This window comes from Falco cherrug, chromosome 12 (genome assembly GCF_023634085.1).
Source record: "Falco cherrug isolate bFalChe1 chromosome 12, bFalChe1.pri, whole genome shotgun sequence".
NCBI classification, from domain to species: domain Eukaryota; kingdom Metazoa; phylum Chordata; class Aves; order Falconiformes; family Falconidae; genus Falco; species Falco cherrug.
In genome coordinates, this window is record NC_073708.1 from 14,559,630 (window position 1) to 14,580,912 (window position 21,283).

Sequence of the window (21,283 nt, forward strand, 5' to 3'; positions counted from 1 at the left end):
GTTCTTGAGTCTTCCTTTTTCCCCCCTCCCCTCTTTTGAGAGTGGGTGGCTGCTATGGTAACTCTGAATTCCCCTCCTGCTGAAAGTACAGTCTTTTTCAAACAATTGTATTGCTAATATTTAGACCTCTCTGTAGTGTTTGCCTCCATTACTTTCTCTGAGTACCTATCAAGAAAGACTTAGCAGTGGAAATGTTGCATGGCAGCACAGCACTATGGCGCTTTCTCTACCCTGCTCCAAACACAGACACTTTCAAGGATCCATTCACCTTCAGACTTTTAAGTTTCTTTTTTCCAGTGTACCAGAGTCTTAAAAATGAAGTACTATAAATCTATTCCAAAATCTTTAACCAAGTTGGCTGCTACCTAGATTTATCCTTAGGTATCTGCTCAAGTCAGATCTTTTGTTTGTTTTTGCTTGAGTTGAGTTAGTAAATTCACTGCATCTGTTTTCAGTTCTTACCAACATTGCAATTTACCCTTTCTCAGCTGGAACAGCATCTGATACCATGGGTGTTAAGGCAAACACTGAAGGTTTATTAAATAGAATATAATTGTATAAGCCACATTTTAATATGTGTAAGCTGACACAGCCTGGACAATTAGAGGCATATTTTGAAGCAGCCAAGTATGCACATACTTGGGTTTTTTTCCACAACTGAGGCACAGAAATGAGAAGTCATGAGTCTTTTTTTTTTTTTTTTTCTTTCTTTCTTTCTTTCTGTTTTTGGTTTTTTTTTAGGGGGTGGGTAGGGTTTCAAAGTTATGTGCAAAGATTTAGTCAATTTATTCCCATGGATATAAATGTGAGACTTGACAACTGTTAATCACCTTTGGTGCTGCAGCACTTGGGGGATTGGTCATTGCTGGTTGTAGTTCAAGACAAACTTTAGTTCATTATATAAAACTTTGCTTTTTCGTTGTTTCTTTCTTATTGCATTGGACAAGCGCAGCTGGCAACCAACCTGTCCATAGGGTAGTGTTTGAACTTGGTGTTACTGCATACATTTCAGACTTGCTTTGGATGTGTAATGATAGAGGAGCAGGTTTAATGTCTTGGCAGTTGACATAGCCCTGAAGTCTGTAGGCTGCTTTTGTTGCTTTGTACTGTGAAACTTTGGCCTCAGCTACTGCCTCAGGCAGAGCTAGCAGGCAAAGCTGACAATTTTTTCCTCTGCAGAGCTTTTGTTGGGCCAGTGATCATCTTTTTTGCAAGGTTCTTGCTCCTGGCATTCTGCCGTATAATTTTTGCTGTTCACTGTGTTTATAAGTCACTGTGAAAAGACAGCAAGGCAGTCTGGGTCACAGTGGTGGCAACATGGTGACGTTCTGCTCCATGTCACTCCAGTCTATAAGTGTAGGTGTTGTCTCACCTTTCCTTTGTCTTGAAGTGACTGTCTGGTTTCTGCTCAATGGGCAACTGGCAGAGGTGTGACAGGCCTGTCTTTGATAGGCTTGTGCAGGGGAGTGTTCAGGAGGAAAAGGAGTAGCAGCACCACCTTATTGAGTCTGCTTTGTCCATTTTTTGTTAGGAACTTGAAGAATTAAAGGATTTTTTTGCTGCTTTTCAGGGGCAGTGGTAGGAAATTGGAATTTATTTTTCAGCATCTAGTGCAGCAAGTAAAAGTCCCTCAATACTGATTGTACAACATATATCACAGGCTTCATACATTGACTGCGTTACTTTCGGGCTGGATAGCAAAATAACATTTCAATTTGATTCAGGTTTTTATCTAAAGACCTCTAGGTATTTCTTGTGAGTCAGTTCTTCATTACAGTTCAATTGCTCAAGATAATGACCTCTGTAGATTGAATCAGCTTTAATTAATATTTGGGTATAGCTTACAATCCTGGTAGATTGAAGGATACCTCTTTTCTTCTCTAGTTGTTTAGTTACAACTGTGGGGAGCTCATAGTAGGAAACTTAATAGTAAGGTCCAGCATTTCTGGAGCTTTCTTGTCCTTTTGCCAACCCAGACCCCTGACTTTGAAAGCCAATTTTTGTCTAGGGTCATCAATAATTACTGCAAAACTTATGAGGAAAACTGGAGGAGGCTTCAAAAGCACTAAAAAAAAAAATCTTCAGTGGGCAGTTGCAGAAAGGCCCAGATGATTTGAGAATATGACTGTGATTTGCTCTAGAAATAACCTGACCCAACAATTATTAATTGAGGAAACTGAAGAGCTTTTAGAATATCAAACAGGATTCTAACTAAACATTGAACCTGGTTATAGAGTACCATCCACTATAGGCCACTGCTTTCTCAGCTTTTTCATCTCGAAGTATGTCTTTTCTTGTAGGGATAATGACTATTGAAAGTTGTGTGTTCATCAGGTGGAATATCTATAATGCTACTTATATTACATTAATAGTTCAAGATTTTTTTTTTCTTTAAAAACAACACATTATAAAAGCAAAACAAAACATGAGATAATTTATATTTGGAGCACTGGCTGGGATAGGTGCCTGTAGAGTGATTCCTTTCTCTTTCTGCTTGTCATTTCATGAGTCATTATTCTCTGCCCACTAATGGACTTGTCTGTCTCTTTGTCAGTCCCCCAGACCATCTGCTTCAGGGAGGACCAAAACAGCAAGCAGAGAGAGGATCTTCCTACCCACATCCCTGGGCCTTAGGCTGGGAAATCAGCTAGGAAAATAAACCTTGTTCCTGGCTGATGCACCCAGCCTGATGAGTAGCTCCACTGTAACTAAAAGGGGACTCTGGGACCTCTTAGGTGTGTGTTTCGTGAGCGTAGATGTTTGTGTGGGTGAGCCTGAAGATGGCTAAAAGAAGACAGCTAGGAAGAGCTTGCAGCATAGCCCAGGAGGCCAGGCCACTTTGTCCATCACTTGACATACAATTTCTATTCTTCGGTTGGTATTTTGGAATGATTTTGTTTGCGCTGGATTTAGGACGTACTTCACATGAGTCAGACTTGCAACATGATACTTTTGAAAGCTTTCCCAGTACAAGCTAAGTGACAACGCTATGATTATTCCTTAAATTATGACATGAGACAGCCATGTCAGAAATCTCACAGGTAGCTTTGTCTTTGGTGATCATGATGCTTCTGACTTTCAAATACTTATTTTCAAAACAACTTCAATTAAATTTTTTCTTTCGATTTATGAGGTTCTCTGAAGACATCACTTCCAGCATCTTGAAGACTGAAGGTTAAATGTGTGTGTTTTCCTGAAAATCTAGTAAATATTGGTATATAGAATTATCAGATAACATCCACCTCCTTATATGATGCTCTGCCAGTGTCTGCTTGCTGGTATCACGTTCATATCTTTTCATACTAAAATCTTATTTCAGGGAAAAAGGAACAGCAATAGCAGATATTCTTCAAGAGGAGATGTACTGCTGATCTGGTGTCACAGGAGAATGTGCAGCCAGCAAAATTAATTCTAACTACTGTATCAGTCCCTGACCTTACATACAAAATCTCTGCTGTTGGTCTTGCTGTTGACTAATTTTAAATATTTCTTTAATTAGATTCTTCCTCTCCCAATTTCAGTTCCTAAAAGGAACTGAGATGGACTTGTTCAGTAAACGTCTTTAGCCATGTAAAGACTTATCTTGTCATTCGTTCCCACTAATGTTTTAAATGACTGAGCCATTCTCCTTTGTTGATACTGCATTTAATATTTATGAAAAGTAAGAGAAGAAAAATCTTGTCATCTTTTCAGGAAATTTATTCTTTGTCAATTACTGACTGCGAGGGTTTATAGCTTTCCTTCCAGAATCAAGAAGAAAACAACTGCTTAATTATATTTTATTCTTAGTGGAAATCGGATCTTTGACTGAGTTGACTGTGTTAATATATTGTACTAGAGCTGCAAGAGGCCAAGTTTAAAAATGGGCATCCTTCCTGCCTTGAAAAAGCCTAATTTGCTATGTCGAGTTTTGCAAATATACAGGCTTTTTGCTGCACTCTTTCAGAAAAAAATGACCCTGTTTCTATTGATTCTTTTAAAATTTTATATAATCCTATTAACATCAGTGGTATCTGTTCTTTAAAGAAAAGATAGAAATGGTACCTATGCTCGCAGAACCCTCAGGTTATTTTGATTAGTGGACTGGGCATGACAATCTTGACTGCACGTACAGGAAGAGATTCAGCAAATGGAGGTGTTTACTCATGTGAGGCACAGCACGAGTCTGCAGTTGTTTCTGCTCACTTAGTGCTTTGTGTGAGTAGGGATATGAAGGACATGCTTAATTGTAAGAAGATTCTGAGAATTTTCTGCAGAGCACTTTTCAGTTTAGCTTTGTAATTAAAATGTTGAAGTTTGACTGAAGTACTGCAGAATCAAGTATTACAATATATTTTGACTTCATAAAAATTGAGATCATCTTCATGGGCAATGACCAGGTGTTATAGATAACTGAAATCTGCCACTGAAGCCTGCCTTAAACAAGGTACACTCTTTTTTGAGTTGATTTTTTTCTTCTCAGTATAATTTTGATTTAGTATGCCACAATACAGTATTAAATGGAGGATAGCTTCCTGTCAACTTCCCTGTGTTAACTTCACCCAAGCTGCATTTGAAATTTGGTGATCTTCCAGCATATTCCAAAGATTGGAATGTTTTCCCTAGCACCAGATGTTCTAGCAGGTAGTGTGAATGTGGGTAATGGTAGTAGTATCCAGGAGTACAGAGACCCACTAAAATAGTGTTGCTGAGTAGTACTGCTCTGTCTGTAGCTTGAAGAAAACCAGTGGGGCTAAAAAGCTGGAAATCAAAGTTGGGGTTGTCATATCAGCATTCCACATGGTAAGAGTAACTTTCTGAAGAGAACCTGCGAAAATATAAGGAGCTAAGGTAAAAGGATAGTCAGCAAAGGGAGAAACTATTTCTGAAATGGTCTAGGAAGAAGAGAGGAGAAAGGTGAGTTGGAGATACACAATAAAACTCTTTCAAACCTTTTGCTCTGTCTGTGTTAGTTGAAAACTTGCTACTAGTTTGCTGTTTATCACATAAGGTACACTGAAGATGTATGTGTTGCAGTACTCTGCTGTGATTTTAAGCTTAAGCTTTGATTCATCCTCTAATGGATCTTTTTCTAGTGTTTTAAATAAAATTACTGTCAGATGTTGCTTTTTTCAGGTAAGCTCTGGCCACTACTTCCTACACTTGATTTATTGTAACTGTAACCATGCTTTTTTGACTTCTTGACTAGATTATTGCAGCACTTCGTAACTGATTACCCAGTAAATTCAACAGAAATTTCAGAGAGTACACATACAGAAAAAGAGGTCTGCCCATTCCTTAGCCAAAAATGAACTGGTTCTTCAATGCAGATTCATCTGTTTCCCTTTGCAGTTCTAAGTGATGGCAACAGAGTCTGTAGTGAAACTCCACAGAAAATATTTACATTCTTCAATCTAAAAACTTCAAGTCTATCTAAGTGTGAAGTTTTTAGGGATTTCAGTGGTTTATTGCAGAAACATCTGCAGAAAGTAAATATTTTTTTTTCCCCCTCAAAAATCTTGTTAGTTAAGTATAATTTTTCAGGGGGGGAACTTCCAAGCAGCTCTATGTCAAGATTCAAGAGAAAGAAAATTCAAAGATTTGGTATTAATTTCTACCACTGGCCCATCAGAGCTTGGAAAGTGCTGGCTTAAACCTAATAGTCCCTAATGCACCCTTAGGGAAGAAGAGCTGCTCTGTCATGAGGCAATGTTTTTAATTCAGCAGTATTGCTCAGGGAGAGTTAGACTGCAAGCAGAGCAGATTTATGCATCAAACTGAGAAATCAAAGTTTCTGCATTTAGATTGGTTTGTGTGCTGGGAGGGATTGGTACTAAACATCCTCAGTCACCATCTGTGAAGAACAGAGTTGTATTGGTTCAGCACTGGTTGAAACTATTCCACGTTATTTATACAATAGATTTATAAAAAATATGCTGGCATTTAGTTCAAATTTCACTGCTTTTTGACAAATCTCTAGTTAATCACATGGAGAAGTTGTATATGATGAAGAAAGGCATTTGTAATAAAAACAAGACCTTGAGGTAGCCCCTTTTAGGGTAAAGATCTTTTTCTATTGTCAATGCTGCACAGTGAAAAATCAGTCTGCTTACCTCTCTTATAGATAAATACATAGATTTGGAGTAATAGAATGGGATTGTGTAATTTGCCTGTTAATTATGGGGGCTTTTCAGGTTCACATAAAATGTAATTTTGCTGTATCGTCTAATTCCTTTTCTGTATCCCGGGAGGGAGGGGAGGGGAAGTGCCAAATAAACAGTCTATTCAAACAAAATGTAGAGGGTTTATTCACCAATTAGTGGGAGATATCAATCAGTCTTATACTTTCTTCCTTTCTGATTTTCAGATGTATATCACCAACACAGTAAAAGCCAGAGGAACAAGGCTTGCAAAACCTGTTCTGTGTTTGGGCTTAATGTGCTTGGCTTTCCTTACTGGAATCAACAGAGTAGCAGAGTATCGAAATCACTGGTCAGATGTAATAGCAGGATTTATAATCGGAATATCTATAGCAGTATTTTTGGTAAGTGTATATTGGTGTCATTTGTGCCTGAAAAAAAAAGTGTTTAAATTTGTATCTCTTAAAAAAAAAAAAAAAAAAAAAATAGTAGCCTGACTTTTCAGACAACTAAATGGCAAAAGAGGTGTGTTTAATTTTTTGTTTTCAATTAAATATCAGTTTCCTTAAATTAGATTTATACACACTCAGAAATGTGAAGTCAAGAAAGGACTGACAAAATTATCTATTTTAAGACTTCCTTATAAACAGATTGTAGCATTTCAACCAATGATTTTTACACCAAGTCCCACTTTAAGTGTATACCTGTCAGAAAAATGTCTAGTTATGATTTCATGTATAAAGTACTAAACTCAGTATAGTAATATCTACGCTGATCAGAGAACAAGTAACATTTCTTTTCCAGCTTTAAGGTAACCCTGTTGAATTTCTTTGCTGCTGACTTAGGTTGACACTGAAATTTTGTTATTCTGTATCAAAAAATCCTTGTTCCTTTTCTGGAACTGTGTTCCAAAACCAGATCATTAGTCATAGATCACAATGACTAGTGTCTGTGTCAGAAAGCTGCCGCTAATCTGTTAATCACTTTCACTGATAACTTCAGTGTGAGACTATGGCATAGAATAGTTACTGCTGTTTACTACCTACAAGCTGCCAGACAGGCAAACTTGCAATAGTACTAAATAGATCTTTGATTTTTTTTTCACCATGAAAACACTTTTGAGCTTAATTCTTGGATCTCAAGGTCTTGATCTCAAGATCTTGATCTCAAGATCTTGGATCTGAAGGTTTGGCTTGGCTGAGAAATCTCACAGCGATGGCTGAATTGGGTGTTTTCACTCTTCAGAGAAATGTGAGGGCACCTTTAGGTCTCTATTAAAATATACCTGCTTGCACTTCCAAATGTTCCCTTCCACACAAGTAGTCCAGGAGTTAAATTTGGTTGTTCATTTTTAAGAAGTTTTTCCATTCTGTCTGTGCCCCTAAAGTCATAAAAGAGAACAGAATAGAAATGCGTCCCAGCATTTTTTCTTATATTTTGTGATGTATATTGCATAAACTCCTTGGAGTAACATGACATCAAATTGAGTTGTATTTTGAAGAAAATACAATGGGCAAACATTGCTGCCCAGTTGAACGTCTGAGTTAGTAGAAACACTAACAAACTGGTATATATCACATCCCTAAATCCCTGTGTGAGTCAGTGCCGCCCTGAGCTGGTTTAGAGTTTAGTTCAAATTTGGGGATGGTCCTTGCTGCCTCATTCTCCCTTTCTCACTCTCCATTTGAGAACGTCTTTGCTGGTCAAAACTTAGATGGTACTGGCCCTTCAATAGGAACATAGGGTGTTTGCCGTGTTCTGCTGCATGTGCTCTGGACATCTGTTCATTACCTTGCTAGTAATTGGTATTCTATTATTCAGCTTCAGTAATGGATTTGCTTTTTAAGAGGGTTTTTTAGTTCTCGGATGATGCATGTAACGATGAATTGGTTGAAAATATTTTGTCTTGAAATATTAATTAAGGATTTTCTGTAAAACATGAACTTCACATTTCTGTGTCTCTAGTGTAAGCTGTGACTAAAGCTGGTGTCAGTTCTGCCTAATTATAGATGTCAGGATCAAAGCTCAAAAAAATGAGTTGTTCCTTAGCTGTTCTGTTTATCTTCTAATACCTTCTAGGTTGTTTGTGTGGTAAATAACTTCAGAGGACGTCAGCCAGAACATGAACGTTCTCATATGGAAAATCTGGCCCAGATGCCCATGATCAGCATACCCCGAGTAGAAAGCCCTTTAGAAAAGGTAAAGTTTGACTTTTTAAAACCCAATTAAATAAAATGTAGTTTTCCTGGAAAGATGATCCCAAACTATCTTGACAAGTGTGCCAGGGTAATCAGATTTAAAGTAAGGAGACATGGCAGTGAAGGAGAAAGAAAAGAAAAATTAATTGAGAGACACTCCTTGGGAGACTCTTCGTGTCACCTCCAAGAGCAATCACTAAATACCAGTCCAGTTTACTGCTGTAGCCACCACTGAGGTCCTGGAGTCAGGCTGAGCAGATCTGAGGCCACCTTCCCTTGTGTTCCTCAAGTGAGTTTGGTTAACACTGTGGCTGAGAGTCCACAGAGTTTGAGGTGCTTAGAATAGAATTCTAACCCCTGAGCCCAAGAGGTTATGCAATTTAGGTACTAGTGGCACTTGTCCTGTTTCTTGGGGGTATGTCCTCAGGTTAGTGTAGAGCATGGGATGCATTCCCTTCCAGATCAGCTGTGGGGCTTTTATCATCAGCCACATGCTAGCCTCAGGACAGGGCACCCACTTGGAAACTCTGGGGATCTGACATCTGCGCTAGCAGGGCAAACAACTTAATGAACGTGATAATAATGGGGAGTAACATGGGTCATACAGTAACTGGACCGGAGCCATGATCACTTGCCACAGCAAATGGGATTTTGGATTACATGCCAGTGATAGTCTCCTGCATATGCCAAGACTTTTTGCATGAGCAAGTACTGTGGTGTGTTGAAAGCTTATTTGAGTTTCCTGTAATACAAAATCATGGTTTTTTGAAGGTCATGTTGTACTGTGTGTCAGGTAAGATTATGTCTAAATAATTTTATGAGCAAACAAGCACTGAAATAGATAGCATAACCAAATAATGAAACATTTTAGACGTTTTTACCAGGGGGAAGTTTGAACTACTGATACAAAGTTTGAAAGCAATTCTACTTTTTCTAATGACTTTATCTGTCATTACTTGTTAAAGTCTCTTGTGTTATTGTCTGTGTTTGAAGATGGTAAACAATTCTGCACTGAGTAGGGCGCCAAAAGTATGTTTCTATGACATAGTTTTAAATCCAAATTACTCCTGATATTTCTTCCATATTAAACATAAGAAGTGTTTTTAACCACTTCCCAGTCTGAGTCACTTGGAACTGGTGGAAGTTGTCCTTTAGTAAGAATCGCTGCTAGCCCTAGGTTTGTCATTCCTATCCCTAAAAGAAAGATTTCTTTTCAGAATGATCTAACGTGCCTTTTTGAACCAAATGTGTCTAAGCTACTTCTGCTGATACCTTGTCACAAGGAGGGCAATTTCATTTGCTTGAACAAGCATTTAATGATGAATGTGTATCTTCAAAACAATCCATTCAGTAAACTTTCTGTAAAATGTCAAAACAGAACAAGATGTCAGTTGGCCTAGACATACCACGTTAATAAGAGTATGTCTTATTTATGCGCTAGGCTCTCCTGCAATAGAAGCTATTTCTGTGGCTCAAAAGCCATCATAGGTAATAAATGTACTTTCTCTGGCTGTTGAATTTTTTTTTTTTTTTCTGGAAATAAAGACCTCATGTGAACTTAGTCTTTCTACCTGAATTGGCCCCCTTTTGCTCTTTTCCTGAGACTTGGCCTAGGCACATTTGAGATGTGGGGAAAGCTATGGAAGAGTGTGGAAGGGTGGTGGCAGGATAATGTTTGCTTTGCTTGAGAATGACCTCTACTGTTTGTGAACTGCCCGGGACACTATTATATGGATGAACTTCTTTCTAAACCCATATTCCTGGCAGTAGAGGATAGCTATTTACTGTTATGGAACTTCTGTCTAGATATTTAAATTGGATTCTGCCCATAGGGTGTTACACTTGGTGAGATCTCAGTGGATGGGTTCATCTTTGTCTATGCTGCAAAGCCTTTCTCCTTTCCAGACAGAGAGGATGAGATGGGAGGATGATAATGTGGAGACTTTGCTATTTGTTGGGAAATGCTTTCTTCTGTTTCCACTCTCAGAAAGTTTAAATTTTAATATTTGATGAAAAATTTAATTACATACTAGTGCTTTAGGTGGTGAGGTTTTTTGGATTTTTTTATTATTATTTTTAATATTCAGTCTAAAGTTTTAGATAGAAGCCAAACCTTTTAAATAAAAAGCACTAAGAAGAACACTTCTGTGAAGCTAAGGCCTAAATTGAGCCATCCCAGTTAACTACCATCACTACAAGAATTATTAACTTAACCTTTGCTTTTTAACTCCTTTCCATTTCTTATGTCCTTTGTTCTCTAGAGAGAGAGGGGTGCTTAATACTTGCCTGTGCCTACTTTAGCTATGTGCAAGTTACTTTTCACTACATTTCAGTTAGGGCTGTTCCAGTGCCATATTCTGAATGCACATACATTTACATTTGGCTTATATAAAATCAGTTTTTCCTTATTCTCAGTCTGCAAGCTTCTGTGCCAGTATTAAATACAACTGTCAGAAATTGGCTACTAAGAGTAGCACAAATCCTGACCGACTGAAGTTATCATGGGCTAAGGCAGTGCTAGCATGAAGCAATGCAACTCTGTTATTGGTATTTAAAAATAGTAACTATATGGGTATCTGGGAGCTAGCAATTCAAAGATGCTGTCTTAAAGAATGACTTCATTAGAAATACCTTCCAGATGGGACCACACTCATTGCTATTTTGTTCTAAATTCACTGTAAATGAATAAGAACATGGTGCATCACGGAGACCTGGAAGCACCTTATTTTCATGTTTCCAGATCAGCTACTGGCTATTCTAATGATTTTTCCTGCTGGAGAATGACTGCTTTTGGCATGCTCTCCATGCTGCTGCTGTCTGAGTTCTGGTGGAGGTCAAGAGCTACGCTTGAAGTGCACTTAAATAGGAATAAGTGTACTTGTAATATTCTGAATTGAGCTGCTGCCGGTTAATGACAAGGGTAGATCACTGTTTGCATGACACTTCTGTTTAATTGTGGTGCGTGCAGATGATTAAGCTGTTCTGCATGGGTACCCACTTCTCATGTACTCAAATAAGTCATAGTTGCAGAGTGTCTCCTTGAAGAATCCTTGCCAGAGCTGGCTCAGCAATGCAGACTTACTGCTTTCACCTTAAGTACATTCATCCTCAGAATTAATGAAAAGAATGGAAGCCAAGAAATCTCATCACTCACCAATCTGCTGCTTTTTCTCTCCTGTCTCTGACCTTCTTTGTCTCTTACAAGACAATTTGTGTTTCAGTTAGCCAGCACTCTCCTACAGAGAGGGTGCTGTATTCCACAGTCAAGGTTGGAGACTCCTTTTCTTTTGCGAGAGTTACTGAACAGCTATTCTGGGTGGTACCTGGAGGAGTTTAAAGTTCAGCTCAATCCAGTGCAGTCACAAAGTATTTTTTCCTGTTTCAAGGGAGTCTGACATTATTTCGTGCCGAAGTCACTTGAAATTGGTCAGGGCTTACAGAGGGCTCGTACGTGTCTTGTAGTAGCTGCTGGCTCTCCTAGCCTTTTTTTTTTTTTAATAAGTAGTCCGTCTTTGAAAAAATCAAATACAAAGGGAACACGAAGCATTTGAGAACTAACTGAGGCAGTAGACAGAATACTGAGGTAAGAGGTTTTAGAAGGAAGGGGTGGGTTAGGAGGGGCACAATGGTTCACCTTCTGTGGGATGAGATGATTACTGTGTCTGATCATCAGTGCTTTCTGTAGCTGTTCAACATTACTTATTTGCACAGTGGGTTCTTCGCAGTGCTGTGACCACAAAAGTCTCTGCTTGTATTCTTTCATAGTGCTTCTTCCATCAGCAATGCCAAAACCATGTTCCCAAACAGAGTCACCGCTCCTTGTTGCAATGAAGTTTCTCATACTCCACCCATAAGACTGACTCTCCAGCATGATTGTGAGCTAGAAACAGATAGTTTAGTGTCTCTTTCTCAGCCATTTATAAGTTTTAATGGTGACAAGTATTTGGAATTCCTCTCACATTACGTGACTTTCTTGTTGCCTGTTGTACCAATTGCTAGTTACTATCAGGGTTAATTGTCCCAAAAATCCTGTTGAGTTTGATACTGTAATTCTTGTTCTGTTGTTAATGGAGATGATAAAAAAATTTAATGATAGTAGGTATAGATATTCAAATGAATTCTGGTAGTATATTAAAAGTGGGGAAGCATTCCCCTTCTGGTTTTAGGGTATAATGTTTTTTTCCATTTACTCTATCTTGATTATTCATGAGATGTAGAACAACTTATTCACAGTGACAGAAAATAGTATTTTGATTTTTAATTCTCAGTGTTACTGCTTTTCCCTTGGCCTTATGCATTTTGGTACTAAGAAGTCTTTCCTTGGTATATGCATTCGTGTACACGCAGCATGGCCTAGGGAGTCAGGTCTGTCCCTGGGGCTCTCCAGATCACTGAGCTCACAGTTTTGTTGAAAGCAAAGCACAAAAAATGGGGGAGAGGGTTTGAGTCTGTGTCTGTTGCTTGAAAATATTTTAGTTGAGAAGTATCCACATACTGTTGTGCTTAATGTCCAAAGGCATTTGTAGGTATCCATCCAGTGTTTTAGTACATGTATGTGTATCTCCCGGATGGCTTTACTAGACTCCACATGCTTAATGAGCTTATAGGCAGGTTTTTGCTTTTCTGTTGTCATAACAGTTCTCTCTTGATAATACAGTATGTTAAAGGAGGCACAATACAACATTGTTTCATGCATAGAAATGGGTACCCAGGAGAGACAGCTCATAAAAGATAGTAACCAATTTTGTTTCAATTTGAAGCATTTGAATTTGCACTCATGTCCTGCTCTTCTGCTTAAATCTGCTTCTGGGGGACTGTGCAGAATTACTTGTGTTTGAATGCAAACTGTGATCACACACAATGTTCAAATAAAATGATACTTAAACATAGGAAATGGAACATTATATTCAGTGTGACTGCCTCAAATATACATGTTTTTAGGTGTTAAAGAATCAAAGTATTGGTAATAATCAAGAAGATCCTTTGCAACGAAACTCCCTCAAAGCACGCATCGTTAGGTTCTTCTCCTGGATATCAGGAATGGACCGTTTTGAACGTCTTCATATAAGGCAATAAACGTATGTGCGCAAGAGCGCACATGAGTGAGTGTGGAATTGAAGCAAAGGCAGATGCAGTGTGGCAGCAGCGTTCTGTGCAGGTCTGCAACATTTTAAATGGGGAATTTTGCATGATCTCACTCTTTTATCTAAAAATGTGATTCATCCAGTGAAAGCATAAAATATACTTTGCTGACCCAGAGAATTATATGAGAACATTATTATTTGCCTGAACTACTTCAGTAGTATTTTTTTATTTCTTTTAACAAACTACTGTGTGAAGGACTACAAACAACTTTTCAAATTTCTGTTTTCAAAAATGGAAATATCTTTTTTAGGATGATGACTTCTTAAAATATTTCTAACTGAAATCATGAGAGCAGAGTAAAAATTGCAGATAAAAAATACTTCATATACATAAGGAAAACTGCAAACCACAAAGTTGTCATGGATTTTTTTTCAATGCTTTAACATTATAAAATCACTTATAAACAGAAATTAATTAAAATCTCAATGGAGGATGTACAGGTATGGATCATTTGCCCCCAGAAACCTGCACTCAAGGCTTAGCCTTTAGCTTCCATTTTCTGTTACTGGTGTGAGAGCATGGTTATGAAGCATCCTTTGTAAATGTGGTGCTGACACCAAACTGATACTGTCAGTTTAGAATTAATAGTACAGAAGCCAGCATGCCTGTCTGTGAAACTGCTGCCATTGAGCAGACCCTCAGCATATTCCAATTCTTTTGAGTACTGTAGGGAAAAAATTTCCCATGGAGTTGCAGAAGCTGAGGTCTTGTGCATGGTTATTTGTTGTCTCCTGCATCTGTGTGAATCTGCGGTTGGTGCTTAGCGTCTCATGCAGAGCTTTGTCACAGTAAATTTAAGCAGATGTAAAAGAGCATAGTAAAAGAGTTGAAATGCAGTTATTCAAGAGGAATGCTGTTTGCTGATTATTTTTTCTCTGTAAAGAGTCTCAGCAAGGCTTATTTGTAGCTTTGCCTGGGACAATAACATGAAAAAGCATGAATACTCGGACTGTTGCATGAATCTGTATCAGTAATTCTTGCCATCAGCAAGTGATTAATTTTGACCTAGTTACACATCATCCTGCTGGGCCTGTTGGAAATGAATTGACAAGTCTTTGCTAGGGTCCAAATCAATAGCTCTGCAATAGGCAGCTTTGCAGTTCTCTCTGAGGTTTTATGGAGGAAGGATGATTTCTTCTGTGTTATATCCTGTGCTCTGCAAGTCCTTCCTAGGATGGTGAACTGCTCATTTTGGACGTATAGCTGGCAGGAGTGTGAACCACATTCTCCTTTCCTAGAGTAATAGTTACCCAGTACTGAATTAATGCCACATGAAAGAGCATTTGGTTTTCTGCGTCACAGACAAATATATGTTGCTTAGAGGAAGCGATAGCATACAGCAGGACTTGAAAGAATTGATCGGAATAAATAATGAGGATATTTTTTTCTCCAAATCCTCATTTATTTTTAAACAATCTTACTTATCAACAAAATTAATAATTTTAGACTGCTAGTTTAAGTTGACAGGATAATTTTCAGGTCTAAGTAAGGAAAGATAAAGTAAATACTGTGAAGAAAATGTCAGAATACCCTCACAGCAACTCTGGAGTCACTGAGGTTGCCCAGTGTATGTCTTTCCTGTACTGAAAGTGGAAGATGGCCAGCCAACTAAAATGCTTCGAAATGTGTATGTTTTGCTTTCTAATTAGGAAATCTAATTTTGCATTTCTTCTGCAGAATCAAAATCTGGAAACAATGACATTTGCTAGTATTGTTTACTGAAAACCGTTTCACAGGCAGTCGCACACTTTTTTTCTAATGCTTTTAAAAAAAATCTGCTGGCTGTGGTTTAATCATTGTTATTTAAAATATATTCTTTCTATTTTGGAGAAGAATGTATATAGATGCTTATTATTTGGTGGTGTTCTCTTATGAAAGCTGTCATAAAATACTGCACAAACATTGCTAGAGCTAAAATTCGTATTATAGGGGAGGAGGAAGAGAGCTGCTCCTCCTGGACACAGAACAGTTATGGTGCACTGGGAGGGAGCAAAGCTGCCAGCCTTGTTTCGAGAGGGGGAAATGAGGAAGCACAGGATAGCAGCCACTCGGGCTACTTTTCTGTAATGTGAAAATCAAAGATGCCTGCCTGCTTCCCCATGCATAGACTGACAGACAAATATCTGATTTAAAGAAGAACTGAGAAATATAAACTTGTCTGGTGACCACTGTTTCTCTCTACCACTTTCTGTGGTGTGTGATAAGGGATTTTCTAAAGGACTTAGAACAACTCTTTAATCAAAAAAAGGGAGGTCTGCTGCACTCTCCATAAGTTACGTACATCGCCGCTGCTCTTCAGCTTGTACCTCCTCGCTTCTGATTTTGGTCTGCTCCAGGAGGTGAGGTGATGAGAGAAATGTGCAGTGCTTTGTGTGGTATTATTTCCCTCTGTGCATTTTTGTGCTGGGGAAGAAGCACATGGCTTAACATCAAAATTGCCTTTATTAATTTTACATGTTGCATGTTTTATAAAAAATGGTGGCAGTCAAGGGTACTGGTGCCTAAAGGGAACATACAGTTCCTTTGGATCCTGCACATCATTATGCAATTGTCTCTACCAACAAAACATTTGCAGAGGCACTTGCTTAGGTTAGAGCATGAAGAAGTAGGAAAGCTCTTTGGGATGCTGCAGTCTTACTGTGTAGAATCACATGTAGTATATTCACATTCTGATACACATCCTTGTGTTCATAAGAATTGTCCCATTGAAGGAAAGAGGAGAATAACATTGCAAATGAAGAGGACACTGCAGTGATTCTGAAAAAGAAATTTTGAATACAAGTTCTCAACTGCTGAATGCAATTCTGTTGTAGCATTTCACTACTTGATTCTGTGCCATTGAGCTCATGGGGAGCAATTAATCTTTAAAAAAAAATGCAACATTAAAATTGTATGAACACTGAAAAAGATTATAATCTGTCAGAGACTAATTTTAACTTCTAGGAATTTTGCTTTAAAATATGAATAAGGTAGAAATAAAACCTTATTTTAGTTAGTACATTAACCTAATTGAGTTAGTACATCTAACTCAATTATTCACATTGTTGCTTAATTTTAAAAACCCCATCTAAAACTGAAATATTGTAGAACCACCTCACCTAATTACTTTGTTCAGCATGCTTACATATCCAGTCTTTGAGTGGTTAACAAAGAATTGCTATGGGAGCAAGTAAGAGGACTACAGTGAAGTCCAATTTAAATTACATCATCCTGCAGTAATCTCCAAGCATGAGGCTGTCCCTAAAGCACAAGAGGCAGAAGTTTTCACAATGGAGACTGATGTCTGTCTGTGTGGTTTCTGGGTTTTTATCTCTTTGTTTTTCCTTTAACTCGTAGAACCACATCACGGCCTTTGCAGAAGTCACATGATGTTGACGCTGATGTATATTCACTCCATTGGACTTCATCTCTTTTCACAGCCCACACATGATAATTGCAGTGTATCAAAAATAAGAAATTTTTAGAAGTCCTATTTCTGACTTGATTTTTACATCATTATAATGATACCAACATTTTGAAGAATTCTTAAATATTAGAACGTCACTTTACTTTCTAGAAAAAATGTTAACTGTTTACTTTTTGATGGAATGGGACAAACTGAGCACTAATTATATTTATCTGACAGTACCCTCTATTTTGGCTTCTCATTGTTTTTAATGGTTCATGTACCTATTCCAACAGTACTTCATATTTTGATTTGACTTTGATTTTTAAAATCTACATTTTTAATTCAGCATGAACTTGTTTCCATTTAGGGCGATTTCAGTGTATAAAAACTAGACAAATATTATGTTCTGTATGAAAATGCTGTTTGCACATTGTATTACGCTGTATTCCATGTAAGATATCATTCAAACAGTATGTTATATGTAAGACTGGTGCTTCTGCTTTTGAAGAGAAAAAAAATGCCAATTTTTACTGTAATAAGTATTGTATCATAATTAAAAGTTTATTTATTTGGATATTTTCCTGACATAATTGTAGTTGAATTGTTGTTTTGTAGTTTTTGAATGTCTTGGATGATATATATGTATCTAGGTTAAAAGAAATGAAAATAATATAGAAAGTTTGGTCACTGATATATTCTTTATTACTAATGTTATCCCATGAAAGGTTAAGGGCTCCATTCTTAGCTCAGCATATCTCATGGGAAGCTGTGCTATTCATAAATTGTTTTAACAAATTCTTCAAGGCAGCCTGCATCTGCTCATGTTTATTGTACGCCCTGATACTATGCTGGGAGAATGGGTGCTAAGATAAGAGGGTCACTGGCTTAGTGAGAAAAGTGCATATGAGTTCCTACTCTCCATTTTCATCTTGGAGCACTCAAGGAAAAACCAAAATGGCTTCATTAATTTTCTTCAGCTGAAGTGACCAGGACAGGCAGACTTTCTCTCTACAGATCTTTCTATCTCTGTTTGTGTCTTAGGGCCATATTCTTGCAAAAATAACCCCTGTCAGTCTGTGCAGTGTTGATGAATTGATTTTTTTTTTTCTTCAGCATCAGGCAATATTACCATATCTCTGTTATCGCTGTGAGTAATCGAATTGAGTCTCCCCTTCAAAAGACAGTCTTGCTGACTATTCATAGTGATGTTGTCCTAGAAAAACTGAGCATCAAATGGATCTAAATACTGTAGATGCTAAAGGGTTCTCTTAACATCTACCAGAAAGTTTTCCTCTAGGAACAGCTGATACGATGCTAGCGCTATAGGCACAGTGAGAGTCGTAATGTTCAGTGCAGGCTGTTGGACGTTCTAGGCCTTACATTTTCCATATTTTCACTGTATTTCCTGTGCATTGCTCATTGTTAGAGGATGTTTGAAACATAAGACTGTAGAATTAGGTATATATTTTCTATGACAAATTTTAATAAATCCCCACATAGTCATCCAGGAAACACTTGCCTTCTACTTTTTAATTTAATCTCTGCTTTCACTAAAATACAACTACCTAAATAGTGCTTGGCAAACAGGGCAAGGCCAAGTCATCTTTGAGTGCAATAGAGCTTATCTCATGAAGTTATTGTGCTAAGATGAGAATTAGAGAATGAGGAAATATGCCAGTGGGGAGAGAAGTCCTAGAATAGAGCCCTTAGCTACAGCAGTGTTACTTAGGTGATTGAAAATCCACCTTTATTAGACTATCAAATGTGTTTACAAAATTGTAGTAGGTCCAAAGTTTGTTTAGGCACATTAGGCACACTTACCCTTCCCTTAGTCTAGCTATTTAAGGTCCAAGGTACTAATGATTTCTCTATGTGCAGATTTAAATGAAATCTTCACTCATTTTTGCATGGTAGAAAACCTGCATTTTTTATATCTGATTTATAAGATTACCAAGAGATTCTTTTATGTTAAAAGAGATTACTCTTTTTCAGTGTACTGTATATCATCAGCTTGTAACTGGTCTCTTTCTCTCTCAGGATCTTTCCCAGTCAAATATTTGGGTAAAATTTATCATATTATCTCTGTGAACCAGCAGTGAGAAAACAAGAGAGACGCTCTGCTGTATAATGTATTTTTAAATAAAATAATTTTTCATTCATATGTAGTAGATTTTTTTTATATATCTGCCTCAGATATATTTTGGTTGTTAGTGTATATATAATGAAATTATGATCTTATGTCGACTGCATTTGGTGTTATATTTTCGCAATTAACCAGGAATTCCCACAGTTAACTGCCTTTCCTTAGAGGTGGTTTTGGTGAAATTGAAAAACAGGGGAGGAAGAGCTGTATTGCAGAAGAGAGTCCAGCAGCCTGTTGGTGAAGGACTGTCCGCAGGATGTGAACAAGCCACGCTCTGGATGCTACTTTCATTGATTTTCAGAAGTGACAAGGATTACACCTGTACTTCTCCGCTGCCCTGGAGCTTGGGCCTTTGCCCCTTCCATTCTGGACCTGAAAAAACTTTCAGTAGGAACAGATTTCCAAAACAAAAGTAAGTTGGCGTTTTCTGACTAAAATGGCTTTTTGGTGGTTGCTTTTAAAAAAATCCCAGTGAGGAGCCTATGACAAAAAGAATCATCCCTCATTCGGGGAATATTGTGGTGCAGGGTGGTCCCTAACAAAAATACTGAGACTGAACCGTTTCATTGGTGTGGAATGCAGCTGGTTTTATGATCCTTGTGGACCTTTCCTGCGTGTACTTCAGTGAAACAGCTCGACTCTATAAGTGAGATGCTCTTAAAAGAAGCATCTCTAATGCTATATGTGCTATGTTCCTAAAAATGGAATTCATAAGGCATATGGGGACACCAGCTGGGCTCGTATCCATACCATTTTAGATTTCCTTATATGTATTCTGCTGTTGGTTTGTAATCATGAACTGCATAAGACATACGGCGATAGCATCTGGGCTCACATCTCTTCAGCTTTTAAAAATGTTCGTTTTAACAATACGTTTTAAAAGAGGATAATGTTGGTATTTTTCAGCTGCAATTTTCTTTGCTGTTTGCTGTTGCCTTCTAATTTTGTTGCAGTCCAAGATCACGGTGAGTGTGGCAGTCCATTTGCACATTATGCTAGCAGGGAGCTTTTTATATTCTTCTGAAGTCTAATTTTGGTATTTCTGAGGCTTTCCGTGCAGAAAGCAATCCGTGCTATATTTTAGGAACAGATAACCTGAGTCTGTTTTGATCAAATATATCCCTGGCCATCTGCATTGCCTTGGCCTCAGGGACACTCAGGAGCATTTGCAGGCGGAAGGGTGAGCAGACCTGCAGACCTCTTAGCTCTGCAGCTCCTCCCACCAAGCACACCAAGAACGTTTTCACCAGGCTCTGCCTCTGACAGCTGACTCAACCCCAACACACCAGTCCTTCCTGCTGTACACCAGCACTTTTCATCTCCCCTCAAGTACCTCTGAGAAACTGGACAGATCAAGCAGGATACCATGCCCTCACCCTGAAGTATATCACAAACACGACTGCAGCTGGAGCCAGTAGCTGCCCAGTTCTCACCTGGACTACTAGAAAGCCAAATGAATGGGAACTAAATATGGCTTCAGCTTTTGACCTTCTCCTCCACTACTTAGGTCTTTTGGTTTTCACAGACTTCTGTAAAGGAAAGCTCCACAGTGTCTGCCCACTCAAACCTCAGTTGCATGCCTAGAGTTGTGCAAGCTTTATTCCTGCTATTTGCTACCAGGGCTTTCCACTAAAACATGGTGTTGCCATTTTGTCATCCTCTCTTGTGTGAGGATGGCTGAAAAAGCCTAGGGTTTCCAGGCTTGACCTCATGTTCTGGGAAGAGGAAACTATAGGGAAATGAAGGCAGTGGGTTGATTAGCGTTGATAACATGCAGCTGTGACCTCACCCCGAAGGCTGTGGGTTGATTGACATGGATGATGTGCAGCTGTAGCGCGTTCCTGCTAAGTAGTTAAATAGCCATGAGGATTGTGGGTGAGGTGGTTGGATGGGGAAGGAGGAGTGTGGTCTGACCCTTGGAGGAAGGAGAAACGGCAGCGACAGTAGAATCTGACCCAAAGGTAAAAGCTTTGTTGTAGCCTACTAGTTTGTGCTGCAACAGGAAACTGTGAACACCCCAGAAATACTCCTGTCAGGGTGGGAATCTGGAACTTTAGTGTGGCTGTGTGATAAGCCTGGTTGTTTCCTCAGTGCTTGCTGCGTTACCATGCTGGGGTACAACTAATAGGTTTTGTTTTGATACTAAACTGCCTATATGTGTCTCATCATGAAGCCCTAGTCCACTTCCAACAAAGAGGATTAGGTACTTGGTTCTCTGCTCAATACTGGACCTTATTTTCTGTCTGTAGAGAATCCTGTATGAAACTTGTTCCCAGTGTCTGATGACCAC

General features: G+C 38.4%; 1 protein-coding gene across 2 annotated transcripts in view; it reads left to right on the forward strand.

Annotated features, from left to right (window-relative positions):
* Positions 1 to 19,009, forward strand: part of PLPPR5 (phospholipid phosphatase related 5) — a 232,785-nt gene extending 213,776 nt beyond the window's left edge. For both annotated transcript variants that reach the window (XM_055724447.1, XM_055724448.1), the window contains 3 exons: positions 6,347 to 6,523; positions 8,199 to 8,318; positions 16,799 to 19,009. In XM_055724447.1, the coding sequence (XP_055580422.1) occupies positions 6,347 to 6,523; positions 8,199 to 8,318; positions 16,799 to 16,831 (330 nt within the window). In that variant the 3' untranslated portion in view covers positions 16,832 to 19,009. The remainder of the gene's footprint in view (positions 1 to 6,346; positions 6,524 to 8,198; positions 8,319 to 16,798) is intronic.
* Positions 19,010 to 21,283: the final 2,274 nt, after the last annotated feature.